Consider the following 27,777-nt stretch of genomic DNA (forward strand, 5'->3'; position numbering starts at 1 on the left):
ATGTGGTAAATTCAATTGATTGGACATGATTTGGAAAGGCACACACCTGTCTATATAAGGTCCCACAGTTGACAGTGCATGTCAGAGCAAAAAGCAAGCCATGAGGTCGAAGGAATTGTCTGTAGATGATAACAAGACATCATAAAGTGATGAAGCATTCATTATACCTGTCGACTAAAGAAGTGTTAAAAATATATATGTATTTTAGTCCATTTAGAGAAATTATGTTCTTGGCTATTTGAGCTGGACAGGAATTCATCATTATATGTCATAATTTATAATATCAATACCTAATAATATAGTTTTTCACCAGTCTGGCATGGCGTGTGTCTACTGCTCATCCTAAACTAGAGACTGAACATAAATATATCCCAATGCCAGAACAAACACAACACTCCATGTTAACCCCAGACTAAAATGCCTCACACACACACACACACACACACACACACACACACACACACACACACACACACACACACACACACACACACACACACACACACACACACACACACACACACACACACACACACACACACACACACACACACACACACACACACACACACACACACACACACACACACACACACACACACACTGAAGGCCAGGTCCAGTGACTTTAATGAATCTACAACAACATTCGTACCTTTTGGAAAACCAAGAAGACAGTTTGTGTGTGATTTTCACATGCTTAGTTTATTTGAACTTGTTCTCAATTTGAGGCACTTCAGTCTTTTCCCCAGTGAGGAACTGCCAGATGCCTCCTCTGTAGTTCTCATTGCCCAGGGCGTACACGAAAACGTTGAAGGTGGGAGAGGTCTTTGCCAGAATAGGAGCCAACTTCAAACAGAAGACCAAACAGAGCAATGTCAATGTCTCAGTACAAGCTCAAGAAGAAACAAATGGTAAATTTGTGTCAAACTGTACAACAAGTTTGTTCAAATACAGATACATAAAGGGTTGAATGACTCTGTTGGTTGGAAAATGACATCTGGCACATCAGAGTTGTGAGTTTGATTCCTGAATGGGCAATACACTATACAAGTATGTGTTAAATGCACATTGCTTTTGGAACCAAAGGACCATGAGTTACAGTGCATTTGGAAAGTATTCAGAACCCTTGAATTTTTCCACATTTTGTTTACGTTACAGCTTTATTCTAAAATGAATGAAACATATAAAAAATCTTCTTTAATTTACACACAATACCTCATAATCACAATGCGAAAATAGTTTTTTTTAAATGTTTGAACATTTATTACAAATCAAAAAGAGAAATACCTTATTTACATAAGTACTTAGACCCTTTGCTATGAGACTTGAAATTCAGCTCAGGTGCATCCTGTTTCCACTGATTATCCTTCTACAACTCGATTGGAGTCTACCTGTGGTAAATTCAATTGATTGGACATGATTTGGAAAGACACACACCTTTCTATATAAGGTCCCACAGTTGACAGTGCATGTCAGAGCAACGTCGAAGGAATTGTCTGTAGATCACCAAGACAGGATTGTGTCGAAGCACAAATCTAAGGAACGGTACCAAAACATTTCTACAGCAGGGAAGGTCCCCAAGAACACAGTGGCCTCCATCATTCTTAAATTGAAGAAGTTTGGAACCACCAATACTCTTCCTAGAGCTGGCAGCCCTGCCAAACTGAGCAATCAGAGGAAAGGGGCCTTGGTCAGGGAGGTGACCAAGAACCCAATGGTCACTGACAGAGATCCAGAGTTATTCTGTGTAGATGGGAGAACCTTCCAGAAGGACAACCATCTCTGCATCATTTTATGGATGGAAGCCATTCCTCAGTAAAAGGCACATGACAGCCCACTTGGAGTTTGCCAAAAGGCACCTAAAAATGCTCAGATAATGAGAAACAAGATACTCTATTCTGATGAAACCAAGATTGAACCCTTTGGCCTGATACCTAAGCGTCACAGCCAGAGCCCTAACTTGAACCCGATCGAAAAATCTCTGGAGAGACTTGAAAATAGCTGTGCAGTGACGCTCCCATCCAACCTGACAGAGCTTGAGAGGACCTGCAGAGAAGAATGGGAGAAACTCCCCAAATAAAGGTTTGCCAAGCTTGTAGGTGCTTCAACTAAGTACTGAGTAAAGAGTCTGAATACTTATGTTAATGTAATATTTCAGTTTATTTATTTTTTTATAAATTTGCAAACATTTCTAAAAACCTTGTTTTGCTTTGTCATTATGGGGTATTGTGTGTAAATTGATGAGAGGGGAAACAAGTTAATACATTTCAGAATAAGACTAACGTGACAAAATGTGGAAAAAGTCAAGGGGTCTGAATCATTTCTGAATGCACTGTATATAATCAAGCAGTGCGATTAATGACTACTATATTACACAGAAACCCTGAGTATTGCATTTGGTAAATGGAGTAAAAGACCGTTGGCATACACAAACTCATATGACCTTGAGAAGTCTATATGAAGTTTTCTGTCAGATTAGATGCGCTGTGTGCGTGTGTGTTGTCCTTACCATCCTAATTTTGGGAGAGACCAAGTTGGCATTCTCAACAGCAGCGTAGAAGGCAAGGACTCCATAGGGTCCCCAGCAGAACAAAAATGTCTTCAGGGGAGTGGAAGTGTTAAACTGTAGAGAGATTGACAGTATATTACTTACAATGCCTTCAGAAAGTATTCACACCACTTTACTTTTGCAAAATGTTGTTGTGTTACAGCCTGAGTTTTAAAATGGATTAAATATGTTTTTTTTGTCACTGGCCTACACACAATACCCAATAATTTCAAAGTGAAAATGTTTACAAATGTATTTAAAATGAAAAGCTGAAATGTCTTTAATCAATACGTATTCAACCACTTTGTTATAACAAGCCTAAATAAGTTCATGAGTAAAAATGTGCAAGTCACATAATAAATTGCATGGACTCTCTGTGTGCAATAGTGTTAAAATAATGTTTTATGACTACTTCATCTCTGTAGCACACACAGATTTATCTGTAAGGTCCCTCAGTGGAGCAGTGAATTTCAAACACAGATTAAACTACAAAAACCTGCAAGGTTTTTCAATGTCTCGCAAAGAATGGTTGGGTTAAAAAAAAGCAGACATTGAATATACCTTTGAGCATGGTGAAGTTATTAATTAAAGATACAGGTTGGATAAACAACATTGTAGTTACTCCACAATACTAACCTAATAGACAGAATGAAAAGAAGAAAGCCTGTACTGTCACACCCTGACCATAGTTTGCTTTGTATGTTTCTATGTTTTGTTTGGTCAGGGTGTGATCTGAGTGGGCATTCTATGTTGTGTGTCTAGTTTGTCTGTTTCTGTGTTTGGCCTGATATGGTTCTCAATCAGAGGCAGGTGTTAGTCATTGTCTCTGATTGGGAACCATATTTAGGTAGCCTGTTTGGTGTTGGGTTTTGTGGGTGATTGTTCCTGTCTCTGTAGGTTTGCACCAGAATAGGCTGTTTCGGTTTTCCACGTTTGTTGTTTTGTATTATGTTCATGTTTAGTTGCTTTATTAAAAAAACATGAATAGTAACCACGCTGCATTTTGGTCCTCCTCTCCTTCGACACAAGAAAACCGTTACATGTACAGAATAAAAACATTCCAAAACATGCAAAGGGAGAAAGAGAGAGCAGGGAGATGGAGAGAGAGAGGGAGAGAGAGAAGGAAATGTTACTGTTCAGCCATGAAGAGAACAAAAAAAGAAAGAAAAACATCTCGGATCATGGGGCTTACATGCATGTGACGGTCTGGTCACAAGCATGGGATAACGGCTGGGATAGAAACACAATATGTAGCTTACCATAATTTCATAATGAACTACATTCCGAGTTCAGCTCGTAAACAAAGACATCATGCACCAAAAAAGGTACACAGAGAAACGTTGTTCACTGACCATTGAGTAATCCCATGTTTCATATTCATACTGCAATATACTTGGGGGTAACAGGTTCGTTTGTGTATGTGTTCTTTTTGAGTACACATGACAAAAAGATTGGATTGCCATGTGTACAACTTTTGTATCCATAAAGGAATGTTAATTACATAGTTTACAGTTTTGTAGACATTTCTAGTAGAAACCCAACACTCTGTTTGTCAGGGGAGTCTGAGAGGAGAGGGGGCTTTGTTTTTCCAAAATAGTGATAAGGTGATGTGTGGATTTCAGGTCTTGGATGTGTGTGTGTCTGTGTGTGTGTGAGAGAGACACAGAGAGAGCATGTCTGTGTGTGAGTGATGCTATTTGAAGGTTACATAACAGTAACAGTGCTGCCTTAGTGAGAAGAGCTCACGCTTTCCTGCAGAATAGTCACATTTGTGCTCCGACTAGCGCGGTCTTAGACCTAGCTACAGCACCATGAGTAAATGTCTTATGCAACATATAGAGGCAACCTGATTCAGTCCCTCCAGTCCCGCGGGACGTATGTATAGTGGCTTCCTTTACGGCACAGTGGTTGCTTTTCAAACCAACTCACCTAATCCCTTCTCCCGGGGGCCTTGATGCTCTACACCTTACATGGGCAAAAAACTAAATAGATTAACATTGGCACTATAGGGATTGTGCATGTTGACAGAGGGTGTTCTTTAATGGAAGCCTCTCCAACATAATCCAGGTAGAATCAGGAATTCCCCAGGGAAGCTGTCTAGGCCACTTACTTTTTAAAGTCTTTACTAACAACATACCACTACCTTTGAGTAAAGCCAGTGTGTCTATGTATGCAGACGACTCAACACTATACAACTTTTTTAATTAACTAAATAAATTATTATTTACAATGACGGCCTACCCCGGTGTATTGACGTTGGCCTGGGGGGTAGGTTTATGACAGTCATAAATACCTCTTCCCCCCTTTTTCCTCTCTCTACCCTACTGAGGTTACCCTTGGTTAACATAGAGATTCTGAGAACGTCAGAATGTGAGGGGAAATGAACTATATTCTGGTAATCCGAACAATTGAACATATGCGGTGGTACTTAATGAATATGATGTCAGTTCGGTTGTCATCTGAGACATTCTCATCAATGATAAGATGACATAAACTCTACAGTGGAAAGTCTACACATCAGAGTTATCGGATTCACATGGATTTGTTGTTCAATTTAAATGTTTGAATATGAAATTATTTGTGATGGGATGAAATGTGATTTTAGCTTTTAAAATGTGAGTTTTCATGTGTGGGTTTTCATGAGATATTGCTGCTCACTCAGTGGCCCGCCCACGTGAAGAGACAGAGGTTGTAAACCGTCTACCACACAATGACGTTACTACAACTTATCCAATTGACCACCAGAGACATTCTTCAAAGGACAAAGGACTCGGTTTGACAACACGGACTTCCATCTACCACCAACCTACTGAAGCGCAGCTCAGAGTAAATGTTTATTGCCCATTTTCCAAAGGGCGGTAATTTAGAATGCATAAGATACTGTATTTACGATAGCACAGCTTTTTCCCTTTGTTCCTCAGTCTCCCGCCTTTCACTCAACCCAGTCCCTTTTCCTTTGTGTAACAAGCTGTCATATCTGTTCCGCCCGCTAGGGACGTTTTCCTTTATGACGTAATTTGTAATCAAGTTATGATTAATTGTGTGTATGTGTAATTAGTTAAGTATATAGTAAATAAATAATGAAACCCAATTTTGTATTGCTGATTCAACTTGTTAGCCAGGGTTTTTGCAGATAAAAGGATTTACAACTTTCAGATGAGACTGAATTAAGGTGACGATTGATATGGACGGCTATTGATGTAAAATATTACGAGGTCTTTAAGAGTTTATTCGGAAGATAACAGCTCTATAAATATTATTTTGTGGTGCCCGACTCTAGTTAATTACATTTACATGATTAGCTCAATCTGGTGATATTAATTACAGATCAATTATTTTATAGAATAGCATGTTATATCACTTATTCCGGCATAGCCAAAGACACGACACCAGCCAAACCGTAATGACGTTGGCCCAATTGTGTGCCGCCCTATGGAACTCCTAATCACGGCCGGTTGTGATACAGCCTGGAATCAAACCAGGATCTGTTAAGACACCTCTAGCACTGAGAAGCAGTGCCTTAGAACGCTGCACCACTCGGGAGGTACTACAGTGATTGAAATGACTGCTACACTTAAAGCGATGAAGTTAGTTTCAGAATGGGTGGCAAGGAATAAGTTATTGAGTGTAAGGGGGGAATTATTTTTTCAGTAACCTGGTTATATTATGAGCCTAGTTGGTTTAGCCACAGAAAAAGACAGCAACCTTCCCGCTAGTCATGATTGGCTGAGATAAGTGGGCTGGACATGCTGAGAGATGAGATTGGATTGGTCTGCCATGTAGCAAGCACTTGTCTATTGGAGCTGGTCAGTATTTCTAGGTAATCGTGTCGAACAAGTTTTTTTTTTTAAAGTATTACGTAGTAAAACTGCATAAACCTAATGTCAAGTTAAAGTGTATTATTCGCTAGCCAACATTAGCTGGCATGCTCACTAGCTAATGTTATGTGTATGCTCTCCGCTTTCTGGAAGACTGAGTTTTGAAATCAATGGAATTCGAGTATGACAGCTAATGCGATAGTCTAGCTAGCTACATTCAGATATTACACATTTCTAATTTTGACAGTATGGTTTAATTTCAAGTGTACTGTTAGCTAGTTAACATTAGCCGGCTGGGTCGCTATATAATGTTATGTGTATGATCTTATTCTTTGTATCTCAGACACAGTTGCTTGGCTAGTTATAGCCATAGAACTGGTTAGTTTGCTACCTGCAAATTCATGCAGGGTAGTAACGTCATGAGTTGTGATTATGGTCCATTGTTTAGCTAGCTAGCTACATGTCAAGACTCCATTATGCAAGTCTCCATTTCAGTACAATGTCACTGCAACTGTTGTTAGACGTACTAGCTGGTAAATTCGCTCTGGCTATCTACTCCAATTTCAGACCATGGCTAAGATATTGTAGCTTGCTACATTTTCAGATTTTACTCGTTTCTAATTTTGACAAAATATTTTTTTCAAGTTACAGTGTACTGTTAGTTAGCTAACATTAGCTGGTTGGCTTGCTAACTAACATTATGTCATGCGTTGGGATTCATTGTTTACCTACCTAGGTATCTAGCCCACATTTCTTAACAAAAAACTCATCTTAGTGTGCCAGAGAGCAGAATAACTGATACATTTTTTAATGCTGAACACCCATTGAATATGTCCGGTGTTAGTAAACGTAATTCAAATCGTAATTCAATTGTTGCCAGCAGCACTGTTAGAGTCACCAATGTTCTGAATAACATGAAAACAGCCTAACCAGCTCTGCTAGGGTGAGTAAAATGGTCAGAGTGCGGTGTTCTCTCATTATGTGTCTGGAAGTAGCTAGCTAATGTTAGCCAGTTAGCTTGGGTGCTTTCGGCTCAACCCTACTTATTGGCCTGAGTGTACAGTGTGCTCCTTGAATGCGAAATGCTCTGCATTTACCAACGGACAATCTGACTGCACAGTTGAAGTCACCAAAGCTCTGCATAACATAACAGCCTAACCAGCTCTGCTAGGGCAAGTAATGTTCAGCGTGCTGTTCTCTCTCTCTCTCTTAAATGTCTGGAATTAACTGGCAAGTTAGTACAGAACGCTCGGATCAACCCTTAAAGAGATGGGTGGGGCTAAAGCTTAAGAGGGTGTGAACAATGCTGAATGGGTGTACACAAAGGGCTCTCCAATAGCAGTACCAAAACATTAAAAGACAGTTATCAAAAGTTAGTTTACATGTTGATCAACTTTCAAATCAGAATTACTTTCCCATTTTTCCCTCAGATGCAGTGTATGATATGTCACTTTGTAGCTCTGAGTCTCTACTTTTATCCAATGTAAAAAAAAAAAAAGGAAATTCCAACGTTGCTCCAAAAGACCAAATCCAGGTGGTGAGTAACATGTATCAAAAACTAAAAGCATTGCATTTGAGAAAAATCATTAACTAAACCCTAAACCTCAACTAAATCTTGTAACATGGAAATTGAGCAAGTTGAGGTGAGTAAACTGCTTGGAGTAACCCTGGATTGTAAACTGTCATTGTCAAAACATATTGATATAACAGTAGCTAAGATGGGGAGAAGTCTGTCCATAATGAAACGCTTCTCTTTACAGCACTTTCAACAAGGCAGGTCCTACAGGCCCTAGTTTTGTTGCACCTGAACCACTGTTCTGTCGTGTGGTCAGGTGGCACAAAGAGGGACTTAGGAAAATTGCAATCAGCTCAGAACAGGGCAGCATGGATGTCCACTACCGTTCAAAAGTTTGGGATCACTTAAAAATGGCCTTGCTTTTCAAAGAAAAGCTTTTTTTTGTCCATTAAAATAACATAAAATTGATCAGAAATACAATGTAGACATTGTTAATGTTGTAAATGACTATTGTAGCTGGATACGGCAGAGTTTTTATGGAATATCTACATAGGCGTACAGAGAACCATTATCATCAACCATCACTCCTGTGTTCCAATGGCATGTTGTGTTAGCTAATCCAAGTTGATCATTTTAAAACGCTAATTGATCATTAGAAAACCCTTTGGCAATTATGGTAGCACAGATAAACTGGTGTAGCGATTAAAGAAGCAATTAAAACTGGCCTTCTTTGGACTAGTTGAGTATCTGGAGCTTCAGCATTTGCGTCAGCATTTGTGGGTTCTTTCTTCTGAAACTCGTCAGTATTCTTGTTCTGGGAAATGAAGGCTATTCCATGCGAGAAATTGCCAAGAAACTGAAGATCTCGTACAACTCCCTTCACAGAACGCAAACTGGCTCTAACCAGATGCTGGCCTTCTAAGCAGAGTTCCTCTGTCCAGGGTCTTTTGCCCATCTTAATCTTTTCTTTTTATTGGCCTATCTGAGATATGTCTTTTTCTTTGCAACTCTGCCTAGAAGGCCAGCATCCCGGTGTCGCCTCTTCACTGTTGACATTGAGACTGGTGTTTTGCGGGTATCATTTAATGAAGCTGCCAGTTGAGGACTTGTTTCTCAAACTAGACACTAATGTACTCGTCCTCTTGCTCAGTTGTGCACCTGGGCCTCCCACTCCTCTTTCTATTGCTTGGAAGGCAGCCACGGTTCGTCCTTTATTTAAAGAGGGAGATCAAGCTGATCATGACTGTTAAAGGCCTATCTCTAATTTACCCTGTTCATCAAAAGTGTTCGAAAAACTTGTCAATAATCAACTGACTGGCTTTCATGATGTCTATAGTATTCTCTCTGGTATGCAATCTGGTTTCCACTCAGGTCATGGATTTGTCACTGCAACCTTAAAAGGTCCTCAATGATGTCACAATTGCCCTTGATTATAAGGAATGTTGTGCTGATATTTATATTGACTTGGTCAAAGTTTTTGATACTGTAAACCATTCCAGTCTTGTTGGCCGGCTAAGGAGTATTGGTGTCTCTGAGGGGTCATGGGGCTGGTTTGCTGACTACCTCTCTCAAACAGTGTATAAAGTCAGAACATCTGTTGCCTCAGCCACTGCCTGTCACCAAGGGAGTACCCCAAGGTTCGATCCTAGGCCCCACTCTGTTCTCAATTTACATCAACAACATAGCTCAGGCAGTAGGAAGCTCTCTCATCCATGTATTGTCTTATACTCAGCTGGCCCCTCCCCGGATTTTGTGTTAAAGGCTCTACAACAAAGCTTTCTTACTGTCCAACAAGGTTTCTCTGCCCTTAACTTTGTTCTGAACACCTCCAAAACAAAGGTAATGTGGTTGGGAAAGAAGAATGCCTCTCTCCCCACAGGTGTGATTATTACCTCTGAGAGTTTAGAGCTTGAGGTAGTCACCTCCTACAAGTAATTGAGAGTATGGCTAGACGGAACACTGTCCTTCTCTCAGCACATATCAAAGCTGCAAGCTAAAGTTAAATCTAGACTTGGTTTCCTCTATCGGAATCGCTCCTCTTCCACCCCGCCTGCCAAACTAACCATGATTCAGATGACCATTCTACCCATGCTAGATTACAGAGACATAATTTATAGATCGACAGGTAAGGGTGCTCTCGAGCGGCTAGATGTGCTTTACCATTCGGCCATCAAATGTGCCACCAATGCTCCTATACTCCTCTGTAAACTGGTCATCTCTGTATACCCGTCGCAAGACCCACTGGTTGGTGCTTATCTATAAAACCCTCTTAGGGTTAGGGTATAAAACTCCCCTTTTGGTAGGCCGTCATTGTAAATAAGAATTTGTTCTTAACTGAATTGCCTAGTAAAATAAAGGTGAAATAAAAAGAGTAGCTGCTGCCTTGGCATGGGGATCCATAATAAATACAAATAAAAATAAAGTATTGGAATAGGGCTTAGCCACGAATGAAAATAATTGCAGACATGCTTCTTACCCTGGGGTTTCCAGTCTTCTTGAATTTCTGGCCGATGGACTGGTAGGAGGACATGACAACAATGGTCTGGATGGCCATGTTGAAAATGGCCATGGGGATCAGGTAGGATGTATAGTTGCTGTTTAGAAGAGGAAAGAACACGGGATGTTATGAAACAAGTGCACCTGGGGAGCAAAGACAAATGTTTTACAATACAGAAATAGACAATACTCTACAGTGGCTGGCAAAAGTATTAACCCCCCTTCGCATTTTTCCTATTTTGTGGTTTACAACCTGGAACTAAAATAGATTTTGGTGGGGTTTGTATCATTTGATTTACACAACCTGCCTAACACTTTGAAGATGCAAAATATTTTCTATTGTGAAACAAACAAGAAATAAGACAAAAAACTGAACTTGAGTGCGAAACTATTTACCCCCAGAGTCAATACTTTGTAGAGCCACCTTTTGCAGCAATTATTGGGGTATGTCGGGGTATGTCTCTATAAACTTGACATCTAACCACTGGGATTTTTTCTCATTCTTCAAGGCAAAACTGCTCCAGCTCCTTCAAGTTGGATGGGTTCCGCTGGTGTAAGGCAATCTGGGCTTTGACTAGGCCATTCCAAGACATTTAAATGTTTTCCCTTAACCTTTTATAACTAGGGGGCGCTATTTTAATTTTTGGATGAAGATATTTTGTCACAAAAAGATGCTCGACTATGCATATAATTGACAGCTTTGGAAAGAAAAAACTCTGACGTTTCCAAAACTGCAAAGATATTGTCTGTGAGTGCCACAGACTGATGTTACAGAAAAAAAACAGATAAAAATACAATCAGGAAGTGACGCATTTTTTTAAACCGCCTCATGGCAATGACTCCTTATATGGCTGTGGAGGAGCTAGGAGTCAGCTTACCTTTTCCACGTTTTCCCCAAGGTGTCTGCAGTATTGTGACGTATTTGTAGGCATATCATTGGAAGATTGACCATAAGAGACTACATCTACCAGCTTGGTGTCCTCCGTCGCAATTATTGCGAATCTCCAGCTGCGTAAATTTTTCCATTTGGTTCAGAGGAGAAACCAAACTGCCACGAATGATTTATCATCAAATAGATATGTGAAAAACACCTTGAGGATTGATTCTAAACAACGTTTGCCATGTTTCTGACGATATTATGGAGTTAATTTGGAAAAAAGTTTGGCGTTGTAATGACTGAATTTTCTGTTTTTTTTCTTAGCCAAACTTGATGAACAAAATGGAGCGATTTCTCCTACACAAATAATATTTTTGGAAAAGCTGAACATTTGCTATCTAACTGAGAGTCTCCTCATTGAAAACATCCAAATTTCTTCAAAGGTAAACAATTTAATTTGATTGCTTTTCTGATTTCCGTGACCAAGTTACCTGCTGCTAGCTGGACAAAATGCTCTGCTAGGCTATCGATAAACTTACACAAATGCTTGTCTAGCTTTGGCTGTAAAGCATATTTTGAAAATCTGAGATGACAGGGTGATTAACAAAAGGCTAAGCTGTGTCTCAATATATTTCACTTATTATTTTCATGAATAGGAATATTTTCTTGGAATATTTATGTCCGTTGCGTTATGCTAATTAGTGTCAGTCGATGATTACGCTCCCTCATGCGGGATGGGTAACTAGAGGATAACACTCCACAGTTCGCTCCCTCATGCGGGATGGGTAACTAGAGGATAACACTCCACAGTTCGCTCCAGCATCTCTCCCACCACAGAAGTCACCCGTCCATTAGACAGCCGTAGACAATGCATACCCTTGGCTTCACCTCTCTGTCTTTCCAAACGAAAGAAGAAGGAGCTGGAAGCATCCATCTCATTGAGAATGGAGAACCTAGCTCTTACAAGTGCTCCCTTTGCTTTAACCTGGAAAAAACTACCCAGGCCACTACGTAGTTCAGATAAAATTAGTCTGGAGGCCTTCATTGCCTTCCCCCACCATCTCTACCTCCATCTCACTAATACAATGATCTAGTTCCCCCAATAGTATCCTACCCTCTGAGAATGAGAGAGCTGTGTACTGTTGACAGAAAAGCAGAATTTGGACTTTTCCCACATCCCACCATTGACAGACTCATACTCCTCTCTTCGCTGCCCCCACCGTTCCCAAAATGTCTGGAAACCTGTAAGAGCTTTACATTAAACTTCCAATAGGATGCATGCCGGGGCCCTGGTGAAATAGACAGTCAAGCCATGGTTATGTGGTGATCCGAAAACCCAACCAGTAGAATGGTTGCGCCCAACAGCCTATTGCTCAGATTCCTGGACATGTAAAACCTTCATCCATGTATCCTGTCTTGTGTTGGGATGTTTAGTTCTCCAAACATCCACTAGATCAAACTGATGACTGATGTCCCTTAACACTCCCACTGACACTGAATGAGGCACTTCCCCATTTCTGTCTTTCATAAAAATCCATTGTACAGTTCCAGTCCCCGTCAATCACCAGGTGCTACCTGTGAGAGTTCCTGTCTAAGACACCCAAATAGAACCCTCCTCTCTCTCCCTGTGTTAGAGGCATACACATTTATAAATGTGTAAATGTGTATTGTTGATTTCTACTTTTACAACAAGCAGCCTACCCCTACATACCTCCTTTGAGGAGCACATTTTTACAGACAGAACTGGTACAAACAGGACTGCCACCCCTGCATTAAAATGTGTCCCATGGCTAGACACATTTGCCCCTTTCCACCAGAGCCCCCAAACGACTTGTTCAACACATCACTATGCGTCTCCCGCAGAAACAACACCAGTACTTTTTTGGTTTTACATATTCACCCAACACACTCTTTCCCACATCCCTGGCACCATTTATATTAAGCGAGCCTACCCGAAGAGTCTCCATAAGAGGTGGGAGAAAAGCCAGCAAAGAAAGAGACCAATAGCAAAGCTCAAAAAGCCCCAGTGTCAGAAAGAAACTATACATCTAAACAGTGTCTGAAGGTAGACCCTTACGCACTGTTGTGACCCATTTCCTCAGCCTAAACCGTTTCCTGGATGCGAGGACACCATGCCCCTCGTTTTTTATAGCATTTGTACTGATCTTACAAACTTTCCCAGATAAGATAATAAGCCTAAAGATTAAATTGTACCCCTTGGTCTTATTCAGGAACCTTGTCAGTTCTCTCAACATGTACTTTGATCCTTCTGCTTGACTGGCGGACCCATTGAAGAGGAGTTTGAAAAAAATAACTCCGTATCCTCTTCCTCAGACTCACTTTCCTCCTCATCTCCATCTCCCATCCTGACCACCTGCCCATCCTCTCTGGTCAGGGCCTTCCCGCCAGCACCAGGCAAAGGTTCCATGGTGCCTTTGACCACATCCTTTTTCCTTTTCCGCTTGACACCCTCCTCCTCCCCCCTAGTCTCTTACACTTCCCCACTATACTCTCCTCATCAACTAGCATAACCTGACTAGACCCAGCCTAATCTACACCACCCTCCATAGCATGACTACACCCAGCCTCAGCTACCCCACCATCTCTAGCCTAACTAGGCCCAGCCTCATTTACACCACCATCTCTTGCATGACTAGGCCCAGCCTCATTAACACCACCATCCCTGGCATGACTAGGCCCAGCCTCTGCTGTCTGCATCTCATTACCCCCTGCATGTTGATTTCCCCCACAAGGTGGCCTCACCTTGTCTACGGCCTTTATGATGGCACGCAAAGCTCTTATGCCCAAATTCCTCACACTTAAAACATCGTAGACTATCTGTGCTGGCAAACCCTGTGTAGAGCCCCTTCCTATGCATCACTTTAATGAGCTGTTGCTCATTGTTATTCAGAAGCATAAACACTTGCCTTTTTGCACTTTTTATATTATGTATTCTGCTTAAAATCAACCTAAAATTGAGCACATTTGACTTTTATTGCTTTATGTCAAAAAACATTGCAAAATGTATGCAAAATTTCAGAAAAGCTGCCGCAAAATCAGGCATTTTTGGCCGCAGAAATCCCAAAATGTAGAAATACCAAAATGTTCATAGATCCTGGAGGGACTGTTCATTACAATATTTAGTTGAGATATATGGTTTTGTGAATGATTTGTCCCAAATACAATGCTTTTAGTTTATGAAATAGTTAGGACAAACTTATTCCTTGCCACCCATTCTGAAAGCCAGTCTCATGTCATTAGTAAAGACTGAGAAAAGTAAGGGGCCTAGACAGCTACCCTGGGAATTCCTGAATCTACCTGGATTTTGTTGGAGATGCTTCCATTAAATAACACCCTATACTCTGTTCTGTTAGACAGATAACTCTTTATCCACAATATAGCAGTTGGTGTACAGCCATAACACATTTGGTTTTTCAGTAGTAGACTATGATCGATAATGTCAAAAGCCGCACTGAACAAAACAGCCCGACAATCTTTTTATCATCAATTTCTCTCAGCCGTCATTTGTGTAAGTGCTGTGCTTGTTGAATGTCCTTCGTGCTTAAAGTCTGTTACTGTAAAATGGCATTGTATCTGGTCAAACACCATTTTTTCAAAAAATTTACGAAGGGTTGGTAACAGGCTGACTGGTCGGCTATTTGAGCTAGTAAATGTGGCTTTACTATCTTTAGGTAGGTGAATAACTTTTTCTTTCCTCCAGGCCTGAGGGCACACACTTTCTAGTAGGCTTAAATTTAAGATATGGCAAATAGGAGTGGCAATATCATCTGCTATTATTGTCAGTAATTTTCCATCCAGGATGTCAGACCCAGGTGGCTTGTCAGTGTTGATAGACAACAATATACAATCTCTTATACACTAGATTAGGCCCAGTCTTTGGAACTTTGGTTTTCCTAGATACATCCGATGGATTTGAATACTGCTTTCAAACAAATTTCTGCAGCATTAGTAAAGATGTGATCAATACATGTTGATGATTTAATTCCTGTGTTGTTTGTAACTACCTTGGTTGGTTGAATGATAACCTGAACCAGGTTGCAGGCACTAGTTACAGTTTGAAGCTTTCTCTGGAGTGAGTAGCCAGAAAATCACCCAGAAAATATAACTCTATTGATTTCACACACACTATCAACCATTTCACACATGTTATCCAGATAACACCAACAGGCTCCCGAAGAGCTTCTATTCCCATGCCATAAGACAGCTAAGTAGCTAACGAAGTAGCTAACAAAATGGCTACACAGACTAAAAGATATATATCACTAGCCACTTTAAACAATGCTACCTAATTTAATGTTTATATAATGTTTACATACCCTACATTATTAATCTCATATGTATACGTATATACTGTACTCTATATCATCTACTGCATCTTTATGTAATACATGTATCACTAGCCACTTTAACTATGCCACTTTGTTTACATACTCATCTCATATGTATATACTGCACTCAATACCATCTACTGCATCTTGCCTATGCCGCTCTGTACCATCACTCATTCATATATCTTTATATACATATTCTTTCTCCCCTTACACTTGTGTCTATAAGGTAGTAGTTTTGGAATTGTTAGCTAGATTACTTGTTGGTTATTACTGCATTGTCGGAACTAGAAGCACAAGCATTTCGCTACTCTCGTATTAACATCTGCCAACCATGTGTATGTGACAAATACAATTTGATTTGATTTATCTGAGTCTACCTTTGTATTTTATTCTTATTTTTGCACGGTCTCTATGCACACTCACAGGGCCCTATACACTTCGCACACTGATACTTCAACACTCACTACATCATTTGCTCATACGCACATACATTTGTACTGACTCTACACACACCCACTCACATACAATCATCATATACACTGCTACTACTCTACATATATCCTGATGCCAAGTCACCTTACCCCTATACATATCTACCTCTATCACTCCAGTATCCCTGCACATTGTAAATATGGTTCTGGAACTGACCGTGTATATAATATGCTTACTTACATAATTGTGTTATGTAATAATTTTTATATTGTGTGTTTTTGTTCTACCTTGTTATTTGTAGTATTATATTGTTATTGATTACTGCAAAGTTGGGTTTAGAGATTGCAAGAAAGGCATTTAACTGTACTTGTGCATGTGACATTAAAAACTTGACACCTGAAACTTGAAACATGGGTGTCTTTGTCACCTGTCTCCTTTGCTGTAGTCCAGGGTACAGCATGTCCTGAGGGGTTCGTAGTCATACTCTCCCCAGCCGATGAGGGGCATGGCTGACCAGAAGGCGGTGAACAGCCAGATGAAAATAGCCAGAGTGATGGCACTGCTCCACTGTAGCTTTGTCCCTAATGAAAAGCACAACCATAGAAATACAATAATTATGATAGAATCTATTACAATAATCTATAGAAGCCATGGAAGTGGAACGATTAGACTAGATTCTATTTCCAATTGAAATGGAGAGGGAGAGTAAAAGTGTGTGCTATGCTATTAGAAACACACACAGTTACTCTCCATCATTCCAATGGAAAAATGAAATATCCCATCAGGCATATGATTTTCCAGGACTAGACATATGTACAGTGCATTCGGAAAGCATACTTTACAGCCTTACTCTAAAACGGATTAAAAATACACTACCGTTAAAAAGTTTGGGGTCACTTAGAAATGTCCTTGTTTTTGAAAGAAAAGCACATTTTTTTGTCCATTAAAATAACATCAAATTAATTAGATTGTAAATGACTATTGTAGCTGTAAACGGCAGATTTTTTTTAATGGAATATCTACATAGGCGTACAGAGGCCCTGTCACGACATCTGCCAAAATCGGTGCCTCTCCTTGTTCGGGCGGTGTTCGGCCGTCGACGTCACAGTTCTTCTAGCCATCATTGATCCATTTTTCATTTTCCATTTGTTTTGTCTTGTCGTCCTACACACCTGGTTTCAATCCAATTCATTACCTGTTGTGTATTTAACCCTCTGTTTCCCCTCATGTCTTTGTCAAAGATTGTTTTTATGTCAGTGTGGTATATGTATTTGTATAGGTGTGCGATGGGTCATCGTAGTCATTTTTGTTATTTAAGTACATTTCGTTTTTGGAGTATGTTTAGTGGACTACTATTAAAAAGACTCCATTTGACTCTCCTGCGCCTGACTTCCCTGCCACCTATCCACACGACTATGACAGAATCTCTGACCATCATGAAGTCAACAGGAGAAGGTACTTCTTTCATGGAGGTGGAGGAACCCGTCATTGAACAAGCGGAGATGATTGACAATCTGAGCGCCGCCATGGATCGCTTTGTCCAGAATATGGACCGCTGGGAGAGACAGTTTTTCCAGCGCCTCCACCAGCACAACCGGGGTCTCCGTTGAACGCCTTTTCCCCTACTGAACTTAATAGGATCCATTTATCCCTACCTAAGGGATACAACGGAGATACTGCCAGTTGCCAGGGTTTTCTCCTTAAACTAAACTTGTATCTGACCACGGTCCACCCAGCTCCATCAGACCGTGAGAAGACTTGCGCCTTCGTGTCATGCTTCACCAGGAATGCCCTGTAGTGGGCCAGCGCTGTGGGTGGAGAGGAGGATGCGGCGTAGGACCATTTTGAGGAATTCACCCGCCATTTCAGGACAGTATTCGACCACCCACCCAAAGGCAAAGCGGCAGGTGAGTGCCTCTATCATCTGAGGCAGGAGACGAGGAGTACACAGGAGTTTGCTCTGGAATTTAGGACCCTGGCTGCCGGCGCTGGATGGAGCGACAGGGCCCTGATTGACCATTACCACTGTAGTCTACGCGAGGACTTCCGTCGGTGAGCTGGCCTGTAGAGACACCACCCTCACCTTCGACCAGCTGGTGGACATGTCCATCAGGCTGGACAACATTAAGGCTACTCGTGGACGGCTAGATCGGGTCTGGCTGTTCCATCCTCCCGCACCCTCTCTCCCGAACCTAGGGAGGGATGGTGCGCAGGGAGACCGGAGGAGGTTCCCGCTGGAGCACCAAGTGTGGTCGCAGAAGGCACACTGCTGGTCAGTGCCGGGTTGGTTCCTCTGGGAATAAAGACAGCAGTCAGGGCACTCTGGCATCACCACAGGTGAATAGGCACCATTCTCATCCAGAGCCCACTGTTGCACTAATGTTTGTCTGTCACTTTTCCTGAGTTTTCCCTGCATTCCCAGTATAAGGCGCTAGTAGATTCAGGCGCGGCTGGGAATTTCATTAATAAAAGTTTAGCTCATAGTTTAGGGATCCCTATTGTTCCTGTGGATATGCCTTTCCCTGTTCATGCCTTAGATAGTCGACCATTAGGGTCAGGGTTTATCAGGGAGGCCACCGCTCCTTTGAGTATGATAACGCAGGGGGGTCACAAGGAGAAGATCAGTATTTTCCTTATTGATTCTCCTGCATATTCTGTGGTGCTAGGCCTACCCTGATTAGCTTGTCATTACTTCACTGTTTCTTGGCCACAGAGGGCTCTCACGGGGTGGTCGCGAGAGGCCTCAGGTAGGTGTTTCGGAGTTTCCTTTGGTGCTGCTATGGTGGAAAGTCCAGACCAGGTCTCCACTGTGCGCATTCCCCCAGAATATTCTGTAAAAAGAGGGCGACTCTATTACCACCCCATCGACGGGGGGATTGTGCGATAGATCTCCTGGTAGATGCTGCATATCCCAGAAGTCACGTGTATCCCCTGACGGAGACGGTGGCTATGGAGACATAAGTCTCAGAATCCCTGCGTCAGGGGTACATTCAGCCCTCCATTTCACCAGTCTCCTCGAGTTTCCTTTTTGTGAAGAAGAAAGATGGATTGATTATCGAAGTCTCAGTAAAATCGCGGTGAAATATAGTTACCTCTTATTACTACAGTTATTGAGTCAATGCACGGGGCACGCTTCTTCACTAAATTGGATCTCAGGAGTGCGTACAATCTGGTGTGTATTCGGAAGGATGTTGAGCGGAAGACGGCATTTAGCACCACCTTAGGTCATTATGAGTACCTCGTCATGCCATATGGGTTGATGAATGCTCCATCAGTCTTCCAATCATTTGTAGATGAGATTTTCAGAGACCTGCACGGGCAGGGTGTAGTGGTGTATATCGATGATATCCTGATATACTCCGCTACACACACATGTGTCCCTGGTGCGCAAAGTGTTTGGTTGCCTGTTGGAGCATGATCCATATGTCAAGGGTGAGAAATGCTTGTTCTTCCAACAATCCATCTCCTTCCTAGGGCATAGGATTTCCACATCAGGGGTGGAGATGGAGAGCGACCGCATTGCTCCAACCACGGTAAAGGAGGTGCAGCGTTTTTTAGGGTTTGCCAATTACTACCGGAGGTTTATCTGGGGTTTTGGTCAGGTTGCTGCTCCCATTACCTCACTGCTAAAAGGGGGGTCGGTGCGCTTGCAGTGGTCGGCTGAGGCGAACAGGGCTTTTAGGCACCTGAAGACTCTGTTTACCTCGGTTCCTGTGTTGGCTCATCCGGGTCCCTCTTTGCCAATCATAGTGAAGGTGGACGCATCTGAAGCTGGTATAGGAGCAGTGCTCTCTCAGTATTTGGGTACGCTACTGAAGCTCCGCCCCTGTGCTTTTTTTGAAGAAGAAGCTCAGCCCGGCGGATCGAAACTATGATGTGGGGGACCAGGAGCTGTTAGCTGTCGTAAAAACCTTGAAGGTGTGGAGACATTGGCTTGAGGGGGCTAAACCCCCCTTTTCTCATCTGGACTGACCATCGCAATCTGGAGTACATCCGGGAGGCGAGGAGACTGAATCCTCGTCAGGCAAGGTGGGCCATGCTTTTCACTCGTTTTGTGTTTACTCTTTCTTACAGATCAGGCTCCCAGAACGTTAAGGCAGACGCATTGTCCCGGCTATATGACACAGAGGAGCGGTCCATGGATCCCACTCCCATATTCCCAGCTTCGTGTTTGGTGGCGCCAGTAGTGTGGGAGCTGGACGCGGACATTGAGCTGGCGTCACGTGCAGAGCACTCTCCCCCTCAGTGTCCAGCTGGGCGTCTGTACGTTCCGTCTGCTGTCCGCGACCGATTGATCTATTGGGCCTACATGTCACCCTCCTCTGGTCATCCTGGGATACGTCGGACGATGCGCTGTCTTGATGGGAGGTACTGGAGGCCCACTTTAGCTAAGGACTTGAGGATTTATGTTTCCTCCTGCTCGGTGTGCGCCCAGTGCAAGGCTCCTAGACACCTGCCCAGAGGTAAGCTACAACCTTTACCGTTCCACAACGGCCGTGGTCGCACCTTTTACTGATCTTCCACCTTCACAGGGTAACACCACGATCCCGGTCGTTGTGGATCGGTTTTCAAACAGTAACCAGCCGAGCAGAAGTGTTACAAAACTCAGAAATAGAGATAAAATATATCCCTTTCCTTTGATGATCTTCATATGGTGGCAATCAGAAGAAATTCATTTACTCAATAAATGTTCCTTTTGTTCGAAGAAGTCTCTTTATATCCAAAAACCTCCGTTTTGTTAGCGCATTTTCTTCCGTAATCCACAGGCTCAAACTCAGTCAAAACAATCAGACAAAAAATCCAAATTGTATCCGTAAAGTTCATAGAAACATGTCAAACGATGTTTATATTCAATCCTCAGGTTGTTTTTTTAGCCTAAATGATCTATCATATTTCAACTGGACAATAACGTCGTCAATATAAAAGATAAACAAGAAATGCACATGCGCCTGAAAAACTTGTTAGGTTCCATTCGTTTAGACTGGTCTTACTCCCTCATTTATAAGAATACAAGCCTACAAGATGTATAAAGACTGTTGACATCTAGTGGAAGGCATAGGAACTGCAAAGGGAGTCCTAAGTCAATGGATACTGTAATGGCATAAAAAAACTACTTCCTGAATGGATCTTTCTTAGGTTTTCCCATGCTAAATCCGTTCTGTTATACTCACAGACACTATTTTAACAGTTTTCTATCCAAATCTAACAGTTATATGCATATCATATCTTCTGGGCCCGAGTAGCAGGCCGTTTAATTTGGGCATGCTTTTCATCCAAAATTCTGAATGCTGCCCCCTACCCTAGTGAGGTTAAATAGTCTCCATTACACTCCGTTTGACTCTCCTGCACCTGACTTCCCAGAATAGAAAGAGGAGTGGGAGGCCCCACGCAGAGTTGCAAAGAAAAAAACATATCTCAGACAGGCCAATAAAAAGAAAAGATTACGATGGGCAAAAGAACACAGACACTGGCCAGCATCCCGGAGTTGCCTCTTCAATGTTGACTTTGAGACTGGTGTTTTGCAGGTACTATTTAATGACGCTGCCAGTTGAGGACTTGTGAGGCATCTGTTTCTCAAACTAGACACTTTAATGTACTTGTCCTCTTACTCAGTTGTGCACCAGGGCCTCACACTCCTTTTTCTATTCTGGTTAGGGCCAGTTTGCGTTGTTCTGTGAAGGGAGTAGTACACAGCATTGTACGAGATCTTCAGTTTCTTGGCAATTCCTCGCATGGATTAGCCATTTCTAAGAACAAGACTAGACTGACGAGTTTCAGAAGAACGTTCTTTGTTTCTGGCCATTTTGAACCTGTAATCAAACCCACAAATGCTGACGCTCCAGATACTTACAGTAACTAGTCTAAAGAAGGCCAGTTTATTGCTTCTTTAATCAGAACAACAGTTTTCAGCTGTGCAAAAACATTTGAAAATGGATTTCTAATGATCAATTACCCTTTTAAAAGTATATACTTGGATTAGCTAACAAAATGTGCCATTGGAACACAGGAGTGATGGTTGCTGATAATGGGCCTCTGTACACCTATGTTGATATTCCATAAAAAAAATCTGCCGTTTCCAGCTACAATAGTCATTTACAACATTAACAATGTCTACACTGCATTTCTGATCAATTTGATCTTATTCTAATGGACATGAAATTTGCTTTTCTTTCAGAAACAAGGAAATGTCTAAGTGACCCCAAACCTTTCAACGGTAGTGTGTGTGTATGTATATATAGTGCATTCAAAACTATGAAATAACACATATGGAATCATGTAGTAACCAAAAAAGTGTAAAACAAATCTAAATATATTCTACATGTGAGATTCTTCAAATTGCCACGCTTTGCCTTAATGACAACTTTGGCATTCTCTCAACCAACTTCACCTGGAATGCATTTCCAATGGTCTTGAAGGAGTTCCCATAATATGCTGAGCACTTGTTGGCTGTTTTTGCTTCACTCTGCGGTCCGCCTCATCCCAAACTAAAATAGCCCTTACACAGCCTGGAGGTGTGTTAGGTCATTGTCCTGTTGAAAATCAAATGATAGTCCCACTAAGCCCAAACCAGATGGGATGGCGTATTGCTGCAGAGTGCTGTGGTTCCCATGCTGGTTAAGGGTGAATTCTAAATAAATCACTGACAGTGTCACCAGCAAAGCACCCCCACACCGTAATACCTCCTCCTCCATGCTCTACGGTGGGAAATACATCCGTTCACCCACACCGCGTCTCACAAAGACAGGGCGGTTGGAAACAAAAATTTGGACTCCAGACCAAAGGACAAATTTCCACCGGTCTAATGTCCATTGCTCATGTTTCTTGGCCCAAGCAAGTCTCTTCTTCCTATTGGTGTCCTTTGGTAGTGGTTTCTTTGCAGCAATTCAATCATGAACACCTGATTCACACAGTTTCCTCTGAACAATTGATGTTGAGACATGTCTGTTACTTGAGCTCTGTAAATAATTGATTTGGGCTGCAATTTCTGAGACTGCTAACTCTAATGAACTCGAATGAACTCTAATAAACTTAACAAATTAGCCAAAATTAGCTCCTTTTTTTCTTTTTCTTTTTTACAATTCTTGACATTTAATCCAAGTAAAAATTCCCTGTCTTACGTCAGTTAGGATCACCACTTTATTTTAAGAATGTGAAATGTCAGAATAATAGTAGAGGGATTTATTTCTGCTTTTATGTCTTTCATCACATTGCAAGCGGGTCAGAAATTTACATACACTCTATTAGTATTTGGTAGCATTGCCTTTAAATTGTTTAATTTTGGTCAAACATTTCGGTTAGCCTTCCACAAGCTTCCCACAATAAGTTGGGTGAATTTTGGCCCATCCCTCTTGACAGTGCTGGTGTAACTGGGTCAGGTGTGTATGCCTCCTTGTGCGCACACGCTTTTCCAGTTCTGCCCACACATTTTCTGTGGGATTGAGGTCAGGGCTTTTTGAAAGCCACTCCACTACCTTGACTTTGTTGTCCTTATTAAGCCATTTTGCCACAACTTTGGAAGTATGCTTGGGGTATTTGTACATTTGGAAGACCCATTTGCGACCAAGCTTTAACTTCCTGACTGATATCTTGCTTCAATATATCAACAGAATTCTCCTCCCTCATGATGCCATCTATTTTGTGAAGTGCACCAGTCCCGCCTGCAGCAAAGCAACCCCAAAACATGATGCTGCACCGCCGTGCTTCACGGTTGTGATCGTGTTCTTCGGCTTGCAAGCCTCCCCCTTTTTCCTCCAAACATAACAATGGTCAAAATGGCCAAACAGTTCTATTTTTGTTTCATCAGACCAGAGGACATTCCTCCAAAAACCAGTCTGGCTTTTTAATGGCGGTTTTGGAGCAGTGGCTTCTTCCTTGCTGAGCGGCCTTTCAGGTTGTGTCAATACAGGACTTGTTTTACTGTGGATATAGATACATTTGTACCTGTTTCCTCCAGCATCTTCACAAGGTCCTGCTGTTGTTCTGGGATTGATTTGCACATTTCGCACCAAAGTACCTTCATCTCTAGGAGACAGAATGCGTCTCCTTCCTGAGCGGTTTGACGGCTGCGTTGTCCCATGGTGTTTATACTTGCGTACTATTGTTTGTACAGAGAAACGTGGTACCTTCAGGCGTTTGGAAATTTCTCCCAAGAATGAACCAGACTTGTGGAGGTCTACAATTTTTTTTTATGAGGTCTTGGCTGATGTCTTTTGATTTTCCCATGATGTCAAGAAAAGAGGCACTGAGTTTAAAGGTAGGCCTTGAAAAAAAGCCAAAGCTTCTAAAGCCATGACATCATTTTCTGGAATTTTCCAAGCTGTTTAAAGGCACAGTCAATTTAGTGTGTGTAAACTTCTGACCCACTGGAATTGTGACACAGTGAAATAATCTGTCTGTAAACAATTGTTGTACAAATTATGCACAAAGTAGATGTCCTTACCAACTTGTCAAAACTATAGTTTGTTGACAAGAAGTTTGTGGAGTGGTTGAAAAACGAGTTTTAATGACTCCAACCTAAGTTTATGTAAACTTCCGACTTCAACTGTATATATCAAAAACGTTCCACAGGGATGCTGGCCCATGTTGACTCCAATGCTTCCTACAGTTGTGTCAAGTTGGCTGATGTCCTTTGGGTGGTGGATCATTCTTGATACACACAGGAATCTGTTGAGCGTGAAAAACCCAGCAGCAGTGCAGTTCTTGATACAAACTGGTGCACCTGGCACCTATTACCATACCCCGTTCGAATCCACTTAAATATGTTGTCGTGCCCATTCACCCTCTGAATGGCACACACACACAATCCATGTTTCAATATTCTTAAGGCTTAAAAATCATTCTTTATCCCGTCTCATTCCCTTCATCTACACTAATTGAAGTGGATTTAACAAGTGACATTAATAAGGGATCATAGCTTTCACCTGGATTCACCTGGTCAGTCTATGTCATGGAAAGAGCAGATGTCCTTAATGTTTTGTACACTCAATGTATAGTTTGACAAGGTCATAACACAATAGAAAGTGTGTCAGTGTGGGTATAGCCTGCAGATTATGTCTTTGTGAGAGGTCATTAAAACCATATAGATGAGTGACCTCATAACAGACCAATAGACTCTTAGGCCAGATGGCCTTTTAGGATGCTGTGAGGCCCCAAGAACAGCTGCACACAAAGATTAGTCCTGTTTAGTATGTTTGTGCATTTGTTGTTGAGGATAGGTGTGTGTGTGTGTGTGTGTGTGTGTGTGTGTGTGTGTGTGTCTATGGAGATGTATGAGACCTAAGAAACCTATGAGACTCATGTCACTTACTTGTGCAGTACTGGTGGTATCTGTCCCATGCAATGGCAGCAATAAAGTGGATGCTGGCGAGAGCTGTCACGAAACCCTGGAAGCCATGAGTCTGGCAGCCATCAGAGCCATAGGGCCAGTACCTGGAGAAGGGCATACAGTAGTGAAGAGGGGGAAAGACAATACATTAGGCCTTAACATTATGGTATTATTTTTATTGTGTTCAACAATGAATTGATAGACTGGTAGAGCACAATGTAACAGAAAACTGTAATTTATTGGTCATTTTTAGTGTTATCAACAGTAAAAATAAACTTTAAAACATTTTACTGCAGCATACTGTAAATGATGGTGCATTGTGGGAAAATTGGCATATTTCAAATGGTACTGTAGTTCCACCCCACAGAATGCAGTACCGTATTGTTTCGTTTGAGCCCTAAAAATCTTTATGACCATTAGGAGATGCATGGTATGTTTGTTTCTGGTCCATTAACATATTTTGAGGTGTACCTTCTAAGAAGCTATATTTGTTGCACCCATGAGTGAGAATGCTGTACCAATTTAACTCATATGTAGTTATAGTATTCTGTCAATTTAAAATGTGTAGTCATCAGATTGAAATGGCAGCAAGTCTCAAAGCTTAAAGTGTTGAGCATTATGTCATGTCTTTTTGGTCTGTTCCACCCTGTAGTCTCTGTTGGTTTGGAAGTCTTTGAGAAAGCCTCTAGAAGTGCAAGTGATTTAAAAGGCAAAATATGAAATAATATACTGTAATCACTTGTTATTACAGTGAAATACAAACTCTTCCCCTTAATGAATTTCCTTCATTTGGCCATTAATTAATGAATTAATTCATTCCGATTACGGTAGCAGTTGCATTTTTATAGTATAATATAGGCAAGTGTACAGTCAATTTGTGGTAGTGTACTGTGTGTCATTGCACAGTACTTGCTTTGATACTGTATTTATATTACAGTAGGTGTACAGCAATATGAAATACAGAATTTTACTCACCACCGAGATTGTGTAAGATACTGTCAAATTAATGGCAAACACTTTACAGTGCATAGAACTAGACTGCAGGGAAGGCCAGTGTCTGTTTATGATATTTTGCATTGGCCATGGCCATCTATTAATACACATTTGAAGTGAATCTGGTGCCTGTTTTAATCCTAAACCACCTAGACGCCAACCCAGAGCATCATCGTTCATCCCCCCCGATTAAAGAGTTCTAAATCCTCCGCCTTTATGCATCACAGCACAGTCCCCGGAAGGTCTGTTATGACTCTACCTCGTTGGTGTACTACTCTAAAACTATGCAGAGATATTGATTAGCCAATTGATTGGAATATGTCAGAGAGAGAAACATATTCTCCTTTGAGTTGGTCCGCTATGGTATTGAGAACCCCCAGTATATAATATTCCATATTCAATTCATGGTATTTTGCAGTGGCAAAACGTTGCAACAATGAGTCAGTGTGAGTAAAAACTGAATAAGGCGATGGAGAGGATTAGTATGCTATGTCACTCACCTCAGAAAACTGGAGAAAGCAGCAATGGTTGCGTTCGTAGAGATGCCCATATCGGCCAATGCCAAACTCAAGACTAGGAAATTGCTGGGGGTTCTCAGTTCTCTTATTTTGAGGAAAGCAGCGACTGTCACAGCATTCAGGAAGAATCCCAGAAGACCTTTAAGGGACACAACACAGAATAGGTTATAAACACAGTGGCAGTGTGCATAGCAGAGCGCATATTCCATGATGAGAAGTAAAAATGAAAAGTTTTCTTTTGAAAGGCTGTTTAAACAATACTAATGTGTTATTCCAGACTATTGAATGTAATCACGCAATTTTCTGGACAAAATCAGCATTTCATTCATATTGCATCAGGTCACATAACTGCGCTGCTACCACTCCTTGTTAAAGAGTGCGTAAACAGGCCACCAACCCTGAACACGGAGCATCAGGTCTAACATTGCATGTAGAAGCATAGCTACCGCATTTATGGATGAATTCCATCACTCACCCTCCACTAGCAGACAAGATCCCAAAGAGAATACATCAAAGTCTGAGAAGCCATCCGGTAAAGGGTAGGAAGACACCATCTTCAGTGCGATTTTTCACACCAGTAAAGCGCAAATCACAGATCTACTTACTCTTCACTGTCCGCTTGCTTTACAATGTGCCTCTAACCTAACTGATCCCACTTTTAAAGGGGCATTTCACGTGAAAAAGCATGCATGCAATTATGTAAAGCTCTCTCACTCTCTTGCCCCAATCCGCACAAGAATGTATTAATGAACATAACAACACAACCCACTGTCCCCTAATATGTATTTACACACCGCTACTCTAAAGCTCTCTATTAGTTACACAACAAGCCTTTCTGTCTGTGTGAGACCACCGTCTGGAGAAGGATGACCTTAATGTCAAATGCACATGTTTGATGTAGT

The 27,777-nt window shown here is 41.6% G+C and overlaps 1 protein-coding gene across 1 annotated transcript; it reads right to left on the bottom strand.

Annotated features, from left to right (window-relative positions):
* On the bottom strand, positions 1-27,777 carry LOC110491798 (RPE-retinal G protein-coupled receptor). The gene is made up of 7 exons (XM_021565563.2): positions 27,351-27,777; positions 26,858-27,014; positions 25,347-25,468; positions 16,467-16,620; positions 10,359-10,476; positions 2,510-2,623; positions 1-846 (listed from the first exon to the last, which is right to left on the bottom strand). Exons 1-7 carry the CDS (start codon positions 27,427-27,429, stop codon positions 703-705), a joined length of 888 nt encoding a protein of 295 aa, XP_021421238.1. The 5' UTR covers positions 27,430-27,777; the 3' UTR covers positions 1-702.

The sequence above is a fragment of the Oncorhynchus mykiss genome, chromosome 16, assembly GCF_013265735.2.
Source record: "Oncorhynchus mykiss isolate Arlee chromosome 16, USDA_OmykA_1.1, whole genome shotgun sequence".
Taxonomy (NCBI): domain Eukaryota; kingdom Metazoa; phylum Chordata; class Actinopteri; order Salmoniformes; family Salmonidae; genus Oncorhynchus; species Oncorhynchus mykiss.

Coding starts and splice junctions, on each gene's coding strand:
- LOC110491798 (XM_021565563.2), bottom strand. CDS start 27,429: ATGGTGTCTTCCTACCCTTTACCGGATGGCTTCTCAGACTTTGATGTA. Junction 16,621..25,346: donor ATACCACCAGTACTGCACAA/GTAAGTGACATG, acceptor GCTTTTCATTAG/GGACAAAGCTACAGTGGAGC. Junction 847..2,509: donor TCTCTCCCAAAATTAGGATG/GTAAGGACAACA, acceptor TTCTGTTTGAAG/TTGGCTCCTATTCTGGCAAA.